General features: G+C 40.6%; 1 protein-coding gene across 3 annotated transcripts; it reads left to right on the top strand.

Moving 5' to 3' along the window:
• Positions 1–4,304: 4,304 nt before the first annotated feature.
• On the top strand, positions 4,305–15,534 carry pnisr (PNN-interacting serine/arginine-rich protein). Of its 3 annotated transcripts, none has more exons than XM_041989034.1 (12): positions 4,305–4,386; positions 4,885–5,002; positions 5,136–5,312; positions 6,428–6,666; positions 7,080–7,242; positions 10,491–10,681; positions 10,772–10,912; positions 11,016–11,115; positions 11,670–11,723; positions 12,088–12,282; positions 13,611–14,709; positions 15,196–15,534. In XM_041989034.1, exons 2-12 carry the CDS (start codon positions 4,915–4,917, stop codon positions 15,227–15,229), a joined length of 2,481 nt encoding a protein of 826 aa, XP_041844968.1. In that variant the 5' UTR covers positions 4,305–4,386; positions 4,885–4,914; the 3' UTR covers positions 15,230–15,534. The 3 variants fall into 3 exon arrangements, with proteins under 3 accessions (XP_041844968.1, XP_041844970.1, XP_041844969.1); XM_041989035.1 differs by having other exon boundaries at positions 4,318–4,386; positions 4,894–5,002; XM_041989036.1 differs by lacking the exons at positions 10,772–10,912; positions 11,016–11,115; positions 11,670–11,723; ... (1 more) ...; positions 13,611–14,709; positions 15,196–15,534 and having other exon boundaries at positions 6,428–6,602; positions 10,491–10,630.
• Positions 15,535–16,406: the final 872 nt, after the last annotated feature.

A 16,406-nucleotide genomic window follows, 5' to 3' on the forward strand; every position in this document is an offset into this window, starting at 1 on the left:
TCTGCTCCTTTCAGTGCATACAAATCAACCCTCCCGTCTAACAACAACAGAGGACATGACAGCATTGAACAACACCTGCACGTAACCTTTTATTAAAACTGGGTATGTGCAAAAATATGTAGGAAGTCGAGACACTCATAAGGAATCCACCCCATATTAAGCCATTTAAAGATTTATTTATATTTATTTAACAAAGAACCAGCAGTCAAATGAATATGTTTGTTGTTTCTGGCTTGAAAGTGTTTATCTAAAATGCTTCAGTTGGAATTAAATTGGACATCAGCAGATGCAACTAAATGGTGGCATTACCAAAACGAGCAGGGGTGAAATACTTTGTGGGGATTTAGTCATTTGCTATTTCAACTGGTTAAACCTGTTTGATAATTCTTTTAACTCTGTCAGAGCAAAAAGAAAAACCAGTGAATATGGGTCAGGCACATTTCCCCCTTCTTTTAGAAATCATTAACCCATTATGCAGCTCAACCTCTGTCAGATTTCTCTGGCCATCCATCATCACTGAAGGAAATTATTGAGTTTCCTCACTGCTCCTGCAGATCTACACATGACTTAATATGTTTGACATAAGTGAGTTCTATCACATAAATGCTAAATTATTTATGTCGCAAAATTACTTAATTTCTCTTCAGAGAGCCAAATAATACAATTAAATTAAAATAGATTATATTTGACACACCAACACCAAAATGGATGAGCTATTTTGAATTGGCTGCAGTGAATGGGCATGATTGTAAAATACCCAGCGTTCTCCATTTTGAACATATGGGAGGTGTGTGATTGTGTCACTGCATGTCTGTATCACAGCCTCACATAGAAAAGAGCTGCTGAAGGAACTCTTAACATGGATGTCTTCACAAAGATGGAAACGGGATACAAGATGAGAGATGAAATCAAGAGCTATAGACACCATCAACAAGCTGCATTGGCTGTATTAATGAAATCACATCAATTTTAAAATCTTGCCCTGACAAACGGATGGCCACTGCTGTTCTCCATGACTGCTCAGACAGGGCTATTAAAGAAAAGCTTTTCAAAACTGAGAGGACTTTTTAAATATTTTTCCGTCACATATGAACCATATTTGTCGTAAACCTCATAAACCACCCAGGACCACCACAGTAAAAGCGAGGAGCTGGGAGTCTGATATGAGATCTGAAGTATACAAATTGTTTTGAGAAAATATCATTTAAATGGCCCCATGAATGCATGTGAATGCACAATAGACTCAATAAAAAAATGGCTGTGTGGCCATAAGAAAACCACTAATCAGTGAGGCTGACAGGATGAAAAAACGCTTCAGTTTGCTAGAGAACATAAAGATTGGAGTCTGGAGCAAGAATCCAATTATGAATCCAGATTTATCCTTTTCCAGAGTGATGGTGCATCAGAGTAAGAAGAGAAACATTTGAAGTGGTGCAGCCATCATGTCTCGTGCCTTCTCTACAAGCCTGCAAGGGCGGCCTATGATATGAGGTTGCTGCAGATGGTCAGGTCTAGGTTCAGTAACATTATGTGTCCAAAGAATGAGGTCAGCTGATGCCTGAATATACTGAATGAGCAAGTTATTCCATCAATGGAGTTTTCTTCCTCAATGGCATGAGCAAATTCCAAGATGACAATGCCAGGATTCATGGGGCTCAGATTGTAAAAGGGTGGTTCAGGAAGCAGGAGACATCAATTTCACACATGGACTGGCAACTACAGAGTCCAGACCAGAACCCCATTGCGAATCTTTGGATGTGCAAGAGAAGGCTTTGCACAGTGGTCGGACTCTCCCATCATCAATACAAGATTTTAGTGAAAAATCATTCAACACTGGATGGAAATAAATTTTGTGACATTTCAGAAGCTTATTAAAAAAACAAAACCACAGCGAATGCCGCTGTAATCAAAGCTAAAGGCGGTTTAACTTTCTTTTTATTTTTTATTTTTTTTGCCAGGCAGTGTATATTTTAATAAAAAGAAGTCTCTGTGCTATACTCCAGTTTCTTTCAATTATCAAGAAGAACATTAAGTTAATGTTTAACAAGCAGGTAAAATGGCCAGATGCATATCTAAACACCATGATATTTAGATTATAGACATCTGTTAAACTGACTTTTGACTGATACTTTTAAATCATTGTCTTTAGCCCATCTGACACTGATTCAAGTGACATCACTTTAAGACATTAATGTAACTTTATGCAGCTTCCTAAAGTGAATATTCAGTTATTTTCTATTGCACATTGTTGTGACTATTTTCTTTTTCTTGGAAAAATTATACAAAAAAATTACTGAAATCATCAAAAAATAAAAAAAATAAAAAAATCACAAATGCGATGACTATTAAACAAAAAACCGAGTCCACTTGTTTCTGGTTCAGAGCTTGGCTGCAGCCTTGTCTGTGTGGCGTTTGCATGTTCTTGTCTTTCCAGAGTTGGTCCAAAATCCTGCACATTAGGTTGATAAGTGACTCTAGATGGATCCTTGAAGGGAGTGTGAGCATGCATGGATGTCTGTCTCATTTGTCTGTGTTTAATCCCTGTCATTGACTGGCAACCTGTCCAGGATGTGGACCACCTTTTAACCAGCTGAGATGGGCTCCAGCTCCAGTGCAACACTGGATTAACATGTATTTGCACACAGCTCTCCTAAGGTCCTGGGCTTTGACAGGTCGTTGTAGCACTTTGAATCTCTTACTTTTCAGCCATTCTGCTAGATTTGCTGGTGTTCTTGAGGTCATTGTCCTGTTCCAAGACCCAATTTCAGCCAAGCTTTAGTTGTTGGACACGTGTTTTCATTTCTAAATGTGGAATACAGCCAAAGGAAACCAGGTCCTGTGGCTGTGAAACAAGTCCAAGCCATCAAATCTCCACCACCTATCCACTGTCATGCAGTATTCAGGCCAAGTTTTACCACTTATGTCTTATCTGATCAACAGAAGTCTTTGTGTTTGTACCTTAACAAACCTAATATGTTCTGCCATGAGAGAAAGAGACTTTCTCCAGGCAACCCTTCCAAACAAGTCATACTTCTTTTTTTTTAGTCCTTTCTTTAATTATATTGTGATAAACTTTAAAATTTAAAATGCAAACTGACGTCTGAGAATGATTTTTTCATGCTTTTTGTCACAGTTTCTTTGGATAGCCTGGCCTTGATGTGAAATGGCTGGGATATACACTCTTGGAAAAATTTGACAACTGCCTATAACGGTTTTCTTTATTTTTCCAAATAATCTTTTTCATCACAGAATAATGGATTATAATAGAATAATGGTTTCGAAATGGCCTTATAATCCCTTCTATAGCAATTGTTTCTCAAAAACAAAGTCTTTCCGTTGGCATTGTGTGAGCACACTCCTGAATGCTTCAGCCCACCAAACCACCTTAACTTTTCAAACAAAAATTACTTAGAGTAATATATTGTATGTTTTTGTCCATCTGAGGTTTTGTTTACCTGATTTTAAGACATAGTGTTTGCATGGGATAACATAACATAAAAAAGACAAAAACATCTGGCATTAGAACTGAAAGACAATGTGCTATGCTGCATATTACTGGTTCAGATGGCATGGCCTTGGGGGCTATATTGTGGAAATGATTGGTGCTTTGATATACCCACTATGTTGTGCTCACTTTAACTTGAATAAGTACCTAAAAATAAAAATCTCTGCTGTCTTTTTATCCATTCATCTATTATTTATTCTAGCTCATGACAGCAGTCAGATAAGTGGCTCAATCAAATCACTCATATGATTGACTTTCTTGCTCTTTTAAATAGCTCAGCATCATTCTGTCCAGTATCATTGGTCTCATCAGCATCTGAGTCTTTCCAGGTGTTGCCTTTAAATGCTGTTTGCGCATTTCTACTTGGATGTAGAGGTAATTGCAAAATGTGGAGGAAAAGAACATCCTCGTTTTATTTACCCTATCATGGAAAAAAAACTAGGTACTAACCTTGCATTAATGTGTTGATACGTTTCTTATAAAGGTCAAATTTCTAACACTGAAGGCATTACTCAAAAAAAGAAGACAGTTTAGTAGAATCAAATAAATCAGAAACTGTGAAAGCTAAAACAACTAGAGCTGAATGACACCTGTACATCCGTAATTTATATATTTTATACTCAAACGCCCTTTTGTGCTTAGAAAATAAAGACTATATGGAACAATATTAGCGTTTCTATTTCATGACCTTGCAAACATAATTAATTTCTTGTTCAAGGGCAGCGTTTTTACAATTTAACGTACATAAAGCCTTGAATGGTAATATTTCCAACGGCATGTGAAGGCAGCAGAGCTTCCTTTCACACTTCCTTCGAGCAGCTCTCTATTGCAGCCATTTTGATTTGGAACCGCATCGCCGGGAGAGAAACTGACTGGAAAAGGTGGGAATTAAGTGACTCAAAGCACAGCTTAGATGTTCATTTCAGTGATGCTTTCCCATTTAGTGGGAATATAAAATGCAAAGGGATATCTGTTCCGCCATTTAGAAAATTTTTACTGCTACCCACAATCGTTTTAGACTTAGCTCAATCGAGCATTAGCTTACGTTAGCTTGAGCAAGCTTTCCTACCCCTCAAAGTCATGGCTGGAGGTGGTCTTAATGATGACATTATAACGACTCAGAACGTATTTCAGTGTCGTACCTCAGTGTGACTAAAGATCACATACTGCAGAGCATCTTTATCCACCATTACCAGATGAAATGTTCTCCATTTCACCGGAGTTGCTAACATATAGCTAGCTTGTGAGCCTGGGGTAATATTAGCGCTCCTCTTAAAGCTGAAGTTGGCTCTTTTGGTCGTTAGTCGAGTGTAATTTTATAGCGCATAGACTGCAGCACCTCATGTGATGTCGGCTAAAAATAAATGCTGTCTGTCCGGAAATTGAAGGTGTGATTACGGAGAGGGGTGATGTGGGACCAAGGAGGACAGCCTTGGCCGCAGTGGCCTCTGAGCCAGCAGCAGTGGATGCAGTCTTTTCAACACCAGCATGATCCAGGTGAGTGAATGATGCACGTACACCATGAAAGCCATTCATTTTTAGGAGGAAAAAAAAAAAAAATTATCAGCTCAAATATGGGAAACATTGTACAGGTGCATTTCATTCTGTGGGTGTCATTCTGACTCTTCAGGTCAAGTGGACTGGGCTGCTCTGGCACAGGCATGGATAGCCCAGAAGGAGTCCACAGGAGCACAACAGCACAGCGTCCAGCCAAACGGTCAGGACATCCCAGGCCTGGAAACCGTGGGACAGAGTAACCATGGAGCCTTCCAGGGTGACCCAGCATTTGGCAGAGTGTGGCAGCCAGGTAAACAGTAGCTGCATTACGACTGCAGGAACCTTTGGAGTGTCAATTTTCACAACTCCATGCATTTTTACAAAGGTCTAAACAAAATGGCCAGCGCAAATAGCTAAATATTATATTAAAGCACACACCTCAGCACATCCATGTAAGAAAGAGACAAACTGCACATTTTTCTGAGTGCAGTTTAATCACATTTCCTCCTTTCACAGTATTTTGATGTGCTGTGCATGAAATCTGCCCCTCAAACAGACATCAGGCTATAGCATAAACAACCATGGCCTGAAGCAGTTGGTTTTTACCTAGTAAAAAGTCTTTTGGATTAAAAGCACTGGGTAATATAATATAATGTAAAAACTACTTAATTAATTTCGAGAGGGGAAATTATACCTGACTGAACACTTTCTTTGTGTTCTGTATAGAGGTTGTGAAGAATAGTCCATTATGTTAAGCAGCTTGTGTGCAACCAGCTCCAGATCAGTCACCAGCACATAATCAACCTTCTTGGTTTTGATTCTTGAAAGATATTTACAAAATAACACAGCTAATAGTTTAATTTCCTGTGTGCAGATTTTTTCCTTTACTGTATAATGTCCAAGGTGAAGAGCACTGTAGGACCTCCTCCTTTTAGATTTCTACTGACTTTGCTGTCACAATCTGCTCACACAGTCTTAAAGCAGCATAGACACGTTAGGGCTCATTTATGCCCAACGCCCAACCAAATTACGTGCTTCAGTTACGCACGTAATTTGGTATGTTTTCAGGGAGCTTAGCTATCGCTTGGTATAGCTTGGCTTTAAGCAGAAGACGGAGCAATAGCACGGGGCAGTGCTGAGCAGAATAGCTGACATGCGACCAGTGAAAGAACCAAACCAGAGAAGAAGAAGCAGAATTAGGAAAGGAAGTTGCGTGAGTTTTTGAGAAAGACTGTATGTGTGTCTAAAAGGTGTGTTGGTGCTTCAAGCTCATCACTTTTTTAGCTAGAAACCTCACTTTTTCCAACAGAGCAGTTGGAAGAAATGCTTTGAATTTTCTCCACTGGGAAATTTAAAAAAGAAGGATAAAAATATGTATTTTGTGAGTTGATTTTTTATTTATTTTTTTTGTTGCCTCATTGACAGAGTGGGGAATGCATGGTCAGCCCCCTCCTCCTCCTCCACCCCCAGACCAGACCTGGATCCCTCCGGGCTCAGGACCAATGGATGTGGTGACCCCCAGCGAGGACAGCAACAGCCAGGACAGCACAGAGTTCAACTCTGAAGCCCACCACGGGGTTTACCCCCAGAACAGCCATGGGTATGGGGCACAGCCCGACAGCTACGCCATGGCCCCCATGGCCATGAACCAGTTTGATTATCAGGTATGCAGATGCTACAGTAGAAACTGTTGAAGCTATTTGGTTTTAGTGTGACAGCCAAGTAACAGAAGAAGAAGCAATCCAAAGAAACTGTGCCGGATCCAAGCATCTAGGTGTATCAGTCATTTTCTTTTTTGTTGTGCAGAGGAAAGTTTTGGCTTGTTGAGGACTCAGCATGGTTTGGCTTTTTTTTCCTCTCTCTCTCTTCTTTCTTTTATTTTTACCTTTTAAATCAGGCAGTTTTATTACTTTAGGTTCTCACTTTAAACATGCTCTGTAGTCCAGGTAGAGGTGATAGATACTTATCCTCTAACATGTTTTAGACAACAACAACCTGAACTCAGTGATGCCAGAAACGGAGAACCCTCTGTACTGTGAACCACCTTTAATTCTCAGTTTGTGCTGTCTCCCCACAGCATGGAGCTGCTTCATCCTTCACTCCTGCTCCGTCAGGCTTTCACTCTCCATACTGGCAGGGTCCTCCTCAGAACAGACGAGACACCCGGCCACCAGGCTTTAGAGACCGGCCCAGATCCCCTGTCCAGCTCCCTGTTAAACCAGAGGCTCCTGTTCCCCTTGGTGAGTCTGATGTCTGCTGGCCTTAAAATTTAAAAGGGCATCAAATTAATTTTAAAGACTCAGAATTCTAAATATTTTCTTGTTTTTTTTAAAAAAAATTTTCTAATTATTTAATAGAACATCCATGTGCTGATCATTGTACGTTTTAAAGAGATTAATCATTTTAGTAGATTATTCCAGTTATCCATTATTTACGTCTTTTGTGGCTCCAGGTCACTTTAACTTAAGCACATTATTTTTCACATTAATAGCTGTCTTTCCCATTTAAAATTAAGCCAAATCTAAAATCTGTAGGATTTCTCTGCTGAGAAGAAGTGAGAAGTGGTCATTGTTCATGTGGTGTGTTGCTCCCCCAAGGTTTTTGTTTTTCTTACTGTCACCGCAGCTTCAAGCTTAAAGTGCGTCAACCCACTGACAAGTTCAAGGGTGCATTCATACCTGGCTAGTCCGTGTCTTGGTTGTAGGGCTGCGTATTGTCACTAATTTCCTGAATTGATTCGATTCACAACAGGATATCGTCGCTGTCTGATGAAAACCATGTATCTCCAAAATTCTGTTTTTACAGGAGCATGAAAAAGTTTTTTTTTTTCCCCCCACAAACTTATGACATCCAATGGAGATACGTCTTAAAACAGACGGCCTCATAAAACGTCCTCTCATTGGTGATATAAATATCCAAGGCAGCAGTTGATAGGGAAGAATGTGAACATGCCGTTAAAAATGTCAAAAGTGGACATACGTGGTTTCCACTGGACAGTGACGATATGTAGATTCAATATTGATTCATTAACAGCTAATTGTGTAACACCACCTGTTTTTCTTGAATATGAAAGACATTCTCATATAACTATTTTTAAAAAACACTTAGTTCATTTACTTGACAATCATAATCAGTTATCTAGGAGTAATCAGATTACTGTAATAATCTGATTTGATACATCTACATGCATTTCTGAAACACTATGACAGTACAGTCTTTATCCCGATTCAGTCAGAAATGCTATGATGGAAAAAAAAACCCACTCAGGACAGTGAAGTGAAACTTTTTAAATGTCCTGATTAGGGCTGCAACGAGTAGTCGACAATAGTCGACAATAAAAAATAATCAACTAATTTAGCTGTCGACTATTGTTGGGAAAAAAAAAAAACCTACTGAGTGACACATCGTCTTCTTCCCTATCTATGCTGAGAGTTGCACATGCACAATAAAGTCCGCCAGGGGAATAGAGCGGCGGCAGAGGACATGAAAAGTCTGAAAAATAAGTCTACAAAATAAATTAAATACATGTCAGATTTGTGAAGCGGACCTTGCGTACCTAGACTTTCATAATAACCTTATGCAAGATTTCAAGGTGAAAGTGAAATAAGAGCCATTTAATAATCATGAGATACATAATCTGATCGCTCGACTAGTCGTTTTAATAGTTGGTGACTAATCGACTATCAGAATAGTCATTGGTTGCAGCCCTAGTCCTGATAAAACCGTTTCATTCAGTGGAGTCGCACTAAATATTCTTAAAGCTCAGATCTCAAATAACATGTTGATGTTAATAAAACCTACAAAGAATGTTGGATCTGTTTAAAGCCGTAATACGACTCAGAAATTTCTAGAATTTCTAGATGTAGATTCGGCTTGATCATCTTTGCACGTTTCCGTGACGACGCTATTGGTAACACCGGAGCAGGAGAAATACTCCCATCTGCTCCTCACTGGAGCAAGATGCTTCCATCTTCACCTGCCTGAGAGAATTTAGAAAACTCATATTTTTGTCTGATTTTCAGCTGGTTGGCGTGTTTTCTGACGTGTGCACGCTGTCCTTTGATGGAAACCTGTGTGTGCGCCCATGTGTCTGTGTGTGTGCTCACTGCCGTGGACACAGAGAGTAGCTATGACATGCCGTCATGTAAATCAGATAAATAGCATCAGACTTTACTTTCTGATAAAAGGATGTTTCAATGTGTTCTAGAGGAAATGTGACTTTAAATGTCAGATTTATTTCAAAGTACATGCGTGGTGACATCACTTCCTGTTGTGGAACATGGTCATGCCCATGGTCTAAGCGTTGGCTGCTAATAGGAGTGGTAATGCGCTGCAAAATGTAATCCACACTGGCGAATAACATCTAAATGTGACATCTCAGCAAGAGAAGCTGATTTTGGACAGAGGTGACACAGGGAACCAGTTGTGTTAATAAATGCTAAGATCTCGCTGAGCCTCTGTAAGTCACACAAAAGTAGGGTCACGTTACCAAAAATAAGCGCTTATTAAAAAAAAAAAAAAAGATCTCCATGGCGGCGCTGCACTAAGAATTACTGAGGGAGAAAACAAGACGCACAACAAAGAAGGAAACTTTTTCATCTTTTGGTTAATACAGAACTTTAATTTCTAGTACATAACAGCTAAATATGGGGCTGCATCAGATCCTAGTCGTCTTGGGTTGATCATTTTTCTATCTTCCCAAATTCTTCCACGTCTGATCGTGAGCCATTTCTTCCATCCAGAGCCACCTATCGTCCAATGTGCGCATATCTGTTGTTTGTGTCTACCCACGATGCTGTTCACTGAACCCACAGTGCACTTTGTTTTGTAGTCCGCTTCCTGTATTTGGTCTGCTTGAAGCTTTAAGTCCGCTTCTATGAATCAAATCAAAATTTGTTTGTGCATTCATAACACTCCAAACGAAGCAGACTTTCCAAGCAAACGGATCTGATTCGAATCAAATGCTGGTGTGAATGGGCCCTTAAAATGTCTGCAATGGACAGATCACAGTTAACAGTCTATACGTGGCATTCCTCTCATACCACAACAACATTGTTGGTTCCTCCTTGTCTGTACCTGAGCTCTTCCTGCAACCTGTGCTTTTATCATCAGATATGTTCGAGTAGTAAACTGGGTCTCTAAAGACCCCCAATCTATCTCCTTTTATTTTCAAACAATTGGTTATGTGAAAAACGAATGCAACCCTGACTGAAATTAATGAACCTGTGCGTACTACAGCTAAATGTGGTCCAACAGAATATTAATGACTTTCAAACTAACATTTTTGGGCTGGCAGTGTATTTGTCGTCTTATCAGCTGAGCAATTAAATGAAGACAAAATAATGTGAATTTGTTCTGTATAATTTCACAACTGTGTTTAGAGTCAATTTCATTGCTGTGTTCTGTACAGAAAACCCACTGGGAAGAAAAGCAGCTGTTGTAAATGACATTGGAAACGTTTTAACGGGATGTGGCTCACTTATGCTAGATGCTGTGAAAAGACGAACGCTTCCAGCGTGGATCAGAGAAGGCCTTGAGAAGATGGATCGAGAGAAGCAGAAGAAGCAGGAAAGAGAGCGAATGGAAAAGGAGCGCGTTGACATGGGCCAAGACGATGGCAAAGAGCTTGAGACCTATGTGGAAGGGGAAGGGCCACATGTTCCCCGCAAGAGTAAATTTGTAAGCACCTCATTTCTCCACTTGTAGCTCTACAGATAGCCTTTTCTGTTTTGTTGGTTGAAACTTTGTCTTTTCCTCCGTTTGGATCAGGATAGCGATGATGAAGGAAACGACGACAATGAGGAGGAAGAGAAGATCTCCATTAAAAGAGAATTTTCTCTCCGGACGCCGTCACCTCCTGCAGATGACAGCGAACCTGAACTGACTGAAGAGTTAAAGGAAGAGCTGCTGGTCTGTTTGCCTGTTTCAAGTAGCTCTTTAGATTCTCAGTTGGAATAATTAAATTATTCAGATGAATGTGTTAACCCCCCTCCCCCTCTTTTTTATCTGTTAGATGGGCATCACAAAAACTCTTCTGACAGAGATCCTCCTTGCAGTCACCAACGAAGAGATTGTAAACGTGGCTCGAGAGACTCACAGGAAAGCCACTCGAGGTCTGCTCTTGTCTTTCCAGTTCATGCATCATCTATTGTTTTAATCTGGAAAGAATCTGATATGTACATAATAACATATTATTATGCCCTGTAAAGATGGGTCATTAAGCAGCAAATGCAGGAATTTGTAAGAAATACATTTTCGAACATTCTCTGCTAATGCATCAGACGGAGAGAGCAGAGGACTACTTTTCACTAGTCGGAAACTTGTTAATCTTTGTATAGAAGGTCCTGCTGTATGACTGTATGTCTGACTAAAGTCTCCGACCAGCAATCACTTATAGATGCAAGTGACTTCCTCCACTGAAGTGACTGCATTAGTACAGATTGATTCTTTCCCTCCTGTCCGACTGTTTGACTTGGATTGTGTGACAGAAGTTTAACCCTCTCTCTTTTCTCCATTTTTTTTTTTTTGTTTTGTTTTTTTCTGTTGTTACCAATGCCAGCTCTTGTGAATAGTGCTTTATCTGTGACCTCCTCTAGCGACTCTTGCCTTTGAGACAATGGCAGTATGTGTTTTAACATGTTGTTCCTGTTGTTGATGTGAATCAAAGCTCCTGCAAAACAGCTGGCACAGTCAAGTGCACTGGCTTCTCTGACTGGTCTCAGTGAGTATCCCCTTTTCTGTCACTGGGAGGGAGGGAGGGGAAATATTTTTAAGTTATGGTGCAGTGTTGACAGGAACAGGGTCAAAACTGACACAAGAAATGACACCCAAATGCCTTAGCTTATCAGTTACAGCAAATGTGGCCTCTGATTTGCCTTTTTTTTTTTTTTTTTCTTTTTAGTTTGGCTCAGGCATGTGAGTGCAAATGTTTAAGGGCTGTATGTTTACACTTTGCTTGAAGATGTTTATTAGCGTTAAAGATAAAGTTGTGTAGGATTAAGTGCCTTTTTAATAGAGACCTGGAGTTGGGATTGAGTGGTTTCATAATCTCAACACTCAACAACCCCGGGGCTCTGTTGTGGCAGGCGGGCTTGGTGACTATGGTTCAGATGAAAGTGAGGATGAGGATGGACGCAGTGCCAGAGGATCCGAATCTTCCGACACAGATGAGGAAGAGTTGCGCCACCGCATCCGGGAGAAGCAGGACGCTTTCCGTCGCAAAGAGCGGGAGATGCAACAGCTGCAAGAAAAAATGGCCCAAGAGGCTCTGCTTGCACGAGGTAGGACTTCGGCGTTGTTGATCAGTGTAATGTTTACCAGGCTTGTAGAGCTGCGTTGTCTGGTCCTGTGTTGGTCTTCATCATACCTCACTAGTCAGGTCTTCTCTGAAACAGCACAATTTTCATGTGGGGTTCCACAGGGTTCAGTTTTAGGACGCCTTTGGCTTTAATGTGCATCATCCCTCAAAGATAGTTAACCAGTTCAGGAATGTGTCCCATCATCTGCATGCAAATGAGATTCAGCTGTATTGCTCCCATACAGCTGGATTTACATCTGTTGTCTTCTTTGGTCAGCTGTTTGTCTAGCATCAAACCGTGGCTAAGCAAACTTCCTTCAGCTGAATTTAGACAAGACAGGTATTATTGCTGCTGAAATAAGGGTCCTGGTGATTAAACATCACGTCGGTATTCTAAGCTCATTTGTTCATCATTTTTTGCAATCTTGGTGTTTATTTTAAATCAGTGACGTCTCTGGAGCAACATGAATCCGATGCTTTTGCTTTTTTCAGTAATATCTCAAAGTTTAGAACCTTTCTGTCAAAGACAGCTGGAAATTATTATTCACGCATTTATCTGTTATTTAGACCGCTGTGAGAGTCAGAGGGAACTCCAGCACCTCCAGACTGTCCAGATTTCTGCTGGCAGACGTTTAACTCAAACCAGGAAAAGAGCACACAACTTCCCAGTTTTAGCAGCAATTCACTGATTCCCAGTTCTTTTAGGATTCGCCTCCAGGATTCAGTTCTGCTCTCACTGTTAGAGCCTTACATAGTCAAGCTCCTGAGTACATCTCTGGGCTGCTGTAGCCTGCTACGTTCCCTCAGATGGTCAGGACAGTGTTTACTGGTCGTCCCTCACACCACATTCAGCACCAGAGGAGATTGTGTGTTTCAGGCAGTGACCCCAGACTGTGGAAAGCTCTGCAACTATCTTTGCAATGTTTACACTTCTTTTTAAAGGCAGCTGAAGACACTTTAGTTAAACAGGCTTGTAGCTTAATGAGGGTTTTTTTCACAGAGGCTTTTATCTGTGTAATTGTGGATGTGTGTCTCTTAGTACTTTTATCTTTTTTACTTTGTTTTATCTTTCTGTGAAGCACTTTGTGATTCCTCCTGGGAAAATTGCAACATAAAGAAACTTTCATTAAAACTTAAAATGTTTTTAATTAAAAGAAAAACCACTATACCTATCTTAACTATATATAATGCATGGTTTCAACCATTATTCGGAGCATGTAGTGTGTTCTTAGTCTTAAGAGCACCGGTGAAGCTGTTTTTTTGTTTTTTTTTGTTTTTATCAACCAGTGTTTTTTGCTTTTTGTTTTACAGAGGAGTTGGCGAAGGAGAGATTGAGCAGAGAAAGGGGGGAATATGATGACGGTCAGTTAGAAAATTCACACAAACAGGAAGTAAAGGAGAGGGAGCCGGAGGCCTTGGCAGACAGGCGTAGATCCCGTAGTGAGAGAGAGGGCAGTGAGGGAAAGCACTCTGGCCGAGGGAAGGAGCGATCAGGGCGAGGTGGCAGCAGCTCCCCGGCCAACGGACACAGTAGCAGCTCCCGCTCCTCCTCCAGTCGCAGCAGCTCCCGCTCTTCTTCCACCTCTTCATCCTCCTCAGCATCCTCTCGTAGTTCTTCTCGGTCCTCTTCCCAACGAAGGAAGAGGAGGCGTAGCCGCTCCTCGTCCCATAAGGCTCGGCGGCGCAGCCGCAGCCACAGCTCCCACAGGCGTCGTAGCGTGAAGAGCAGGGACAGGAGGCGGAGCAGCGCAGAGCGATCAGGCCGCCACAAGAAAGATCGCAGCGATTCCAGGGAGCGTAGAAGTCGTAGGAGTAGATCCCGATCCAGAGACCGAGATAGAGGCAGGGGCAGAGCCAGAGACAGCCGCAGTCGCAGCCGAGACAGAGGGAGGGATAAGGAGAGGAAAAGGAGCCGGGAGCGCAGGGACAGCAGTCACAGTCGTAGCAGCAAACACAAGCAAAAGGCCTCCAGCAAAGACAGAGACAGGAAGAGAGAAAGGAGTCGAAGCCATGACAAAGACAAGAAAAAGAAGGATAAAGACAAAGATAAGGATAGAGAAAAAGAGACCGACAAAAAGAAAGAAAAGCCAAAGGCCAAAGAGAAGGAGAAGGAAAAAGGAAGCTCTGTAACTGCAGAGGATGGCAAATCAAAGAAAAGGAAAGAGACTGACTCATACACAGACTCCCAGAGTGAAAAGCGCTCACGACTAGATAGCAAAGCCAACAAGAAGAGCTCCAGCAAAGCTAGCAAGAGGCGCTCAGACTCCGACTCTAGTAGATCCCCCACCCCCGAAGTTAGCAAGGAAAAGAAATCTAAGAAATCCAAACGTAGTCGCTCAAGGTCGACGGAAAAATCTCACAAGTCTGGTAAGAAGGCAAGCCGCAAACACAAGTCTAAGTCTCGATCAAGGTAGTATTCGTTTTTTTTCTCCTTTTATACTTACTGTATGTTCAGTCTGTCTCACCGCAATTTCTAATTTCAGTAACAGAAAAATGTTCAATGTCAAAAATGTCTCTTGCAACCATGTGTGCTCACTTGTCTAAAGCCTAGTATAATGCAAATAAAGGGTTTTAATCCCTTTATGATGCTTTTATCTGTCAAATGCAAACTTTTCATCAATGAATCTCTGACGCTGTCTTAGAGCAGATTTATGTCTCTTTAACCGCCTCAAATACTAAGTACTATAGATGGATTAAATGTCCTAGCAATGCTGAATAAGCAAAACTTATTTGTTCAGCAGGTAGATTTGCTTTTAGTTTAGCAGTTTTATGCACAATGTTTTATACTCTGGTAACATGGCTGGTGAAAAGGGGGCATTAATGACAATTTGTATTTTGTAGTCTTTGCTGCAAAGTGTGATAAGATATTAATGTCGTTCCCACGCCTCTCTTTCAGGTCAGCATCACCGTCCCGTCGTAGCAGGCGCTGAGGAGCACAGTTAACATCCAGATCTGTGCACTGTACCATTTTAAATTCCATGAGTTGAGCAGGCTTGTCTCATTATAGAGGCAGTTGTGTAGGTGAACACCCCCCTCATACATTTCTTTTAATGTAAATATGTTTTTTTTTAACGTGTGACTGCAGAACAAGACATTTTGAATGGTGGAAATTTCCATTATGCAAAGTTTATTCACACTAAAATCTGAAGATGTATCATTTTAAAACATTGACAATTAATTTCCCCCTCCACACACACATTATTGTAAGATGTCCAATAAAACTGTTTGTTCCGTGTTTTGACTCACTATCTGTTTAGATGATGATTTAATTGTCAACTTAACATCAAATCAAACAACACAGACCTGACTCAGCTTTTGGGGATTATAAGGAAGGTGATCAGAAGGCTCCAATCCATTAAAAAGTCACATTTCCATCAGTTCACATGCAGGAGTCTGTGTTGGGCTGATGGGATGTGTGGACTTAATTCTAAACAAGTTTAGAAAAATAGATTTTTCCCCAGTCTGGATAGCCTTTCTTGTCCCTCCCCTCTTTGTCAGCAATAAGAATAAGAAAGTCTTTATTAGTCCCTCAGTAGGGAAATTACAATTGCTACTGAAAGCACCCCCTAATAACCATGGCTGTTTGAGAAGCTCTACCAGAACTATTTGGTTCTTCAGTACGCTTGTCTTAACACGTTTTCTCTAACATTAAGTTCAAAAAGGGAAAAATCCCAGACTGCCACTGTTCATTCATACAGAATCAATATCAACCATTGCTGCATAGGTTTCATGTTACCTTTTAATGTGTTTTTCACATAATCATTAGAAATATGTGACACTAATCTTCCAATGTTGAATAAATTTTTCATCAAACTCATTCACCTGTAAGAAAAAAGTCCATAACACCCTACTCATTAAGGGCATGACTTCCACAACTAGTGATGACTGATAAATGAATAAAAGATCATACTTACAGTTGATGTGAGGTTACTTCATAAAACCTCCTAAAAGCTATAATTAATGATTATTTGAAAAGGCCATTAAAGCAAGTCATGTTGTGAGAGATGGTTTAATTTTATCAGGGTGATGTCCGTTTTAATTTACTGACAAAAGTTCAGAGTTTGCTGGAACTTACAAATTACTGTTAAAAACAGGTTTTGGACATTT

This window comes from Melanotaenia boesemani, chromosome 6 (genome assembly GCF_017639745.1).
Source record: "Melanotaenia boesemani isolate fMelBoe1 chromosome 6, fMelBoe1.pri, whole genome shotgun sequence".
Lineage (NCBI taxonomy): Eukaryota > Metazoa > Chordata > Actinopteri > Atheriniformes > Melanotaeniidae > Melanotaenia > Melanotaenia boesemani.

Bases quoted from the DNA above. Each gene is read 5' to 3' on its own strand.
- pnisr (XM_041989034.1), top strand. From the start codon at position 4,915: ATGTGGGACCAAGGAGGACAGCCTTGGCCGCAGTGGCCTCTGAGCCAG. The intron at 10,913-11,015 runs GTCTGTTTGCCT...TTTATCTGTTAG, and splicing joins AGTTAAAGGAAGAGCTGCTG to ATGGGCATCACAAAAACTCT. The intron at 14,710-15,195 runs GTAGTATTCGTT...CCTCTCTTTCAG, and splicing joins AAGTCTAAGTCTCGATCAAG to GTCAGCATCACCGTCCCGTC.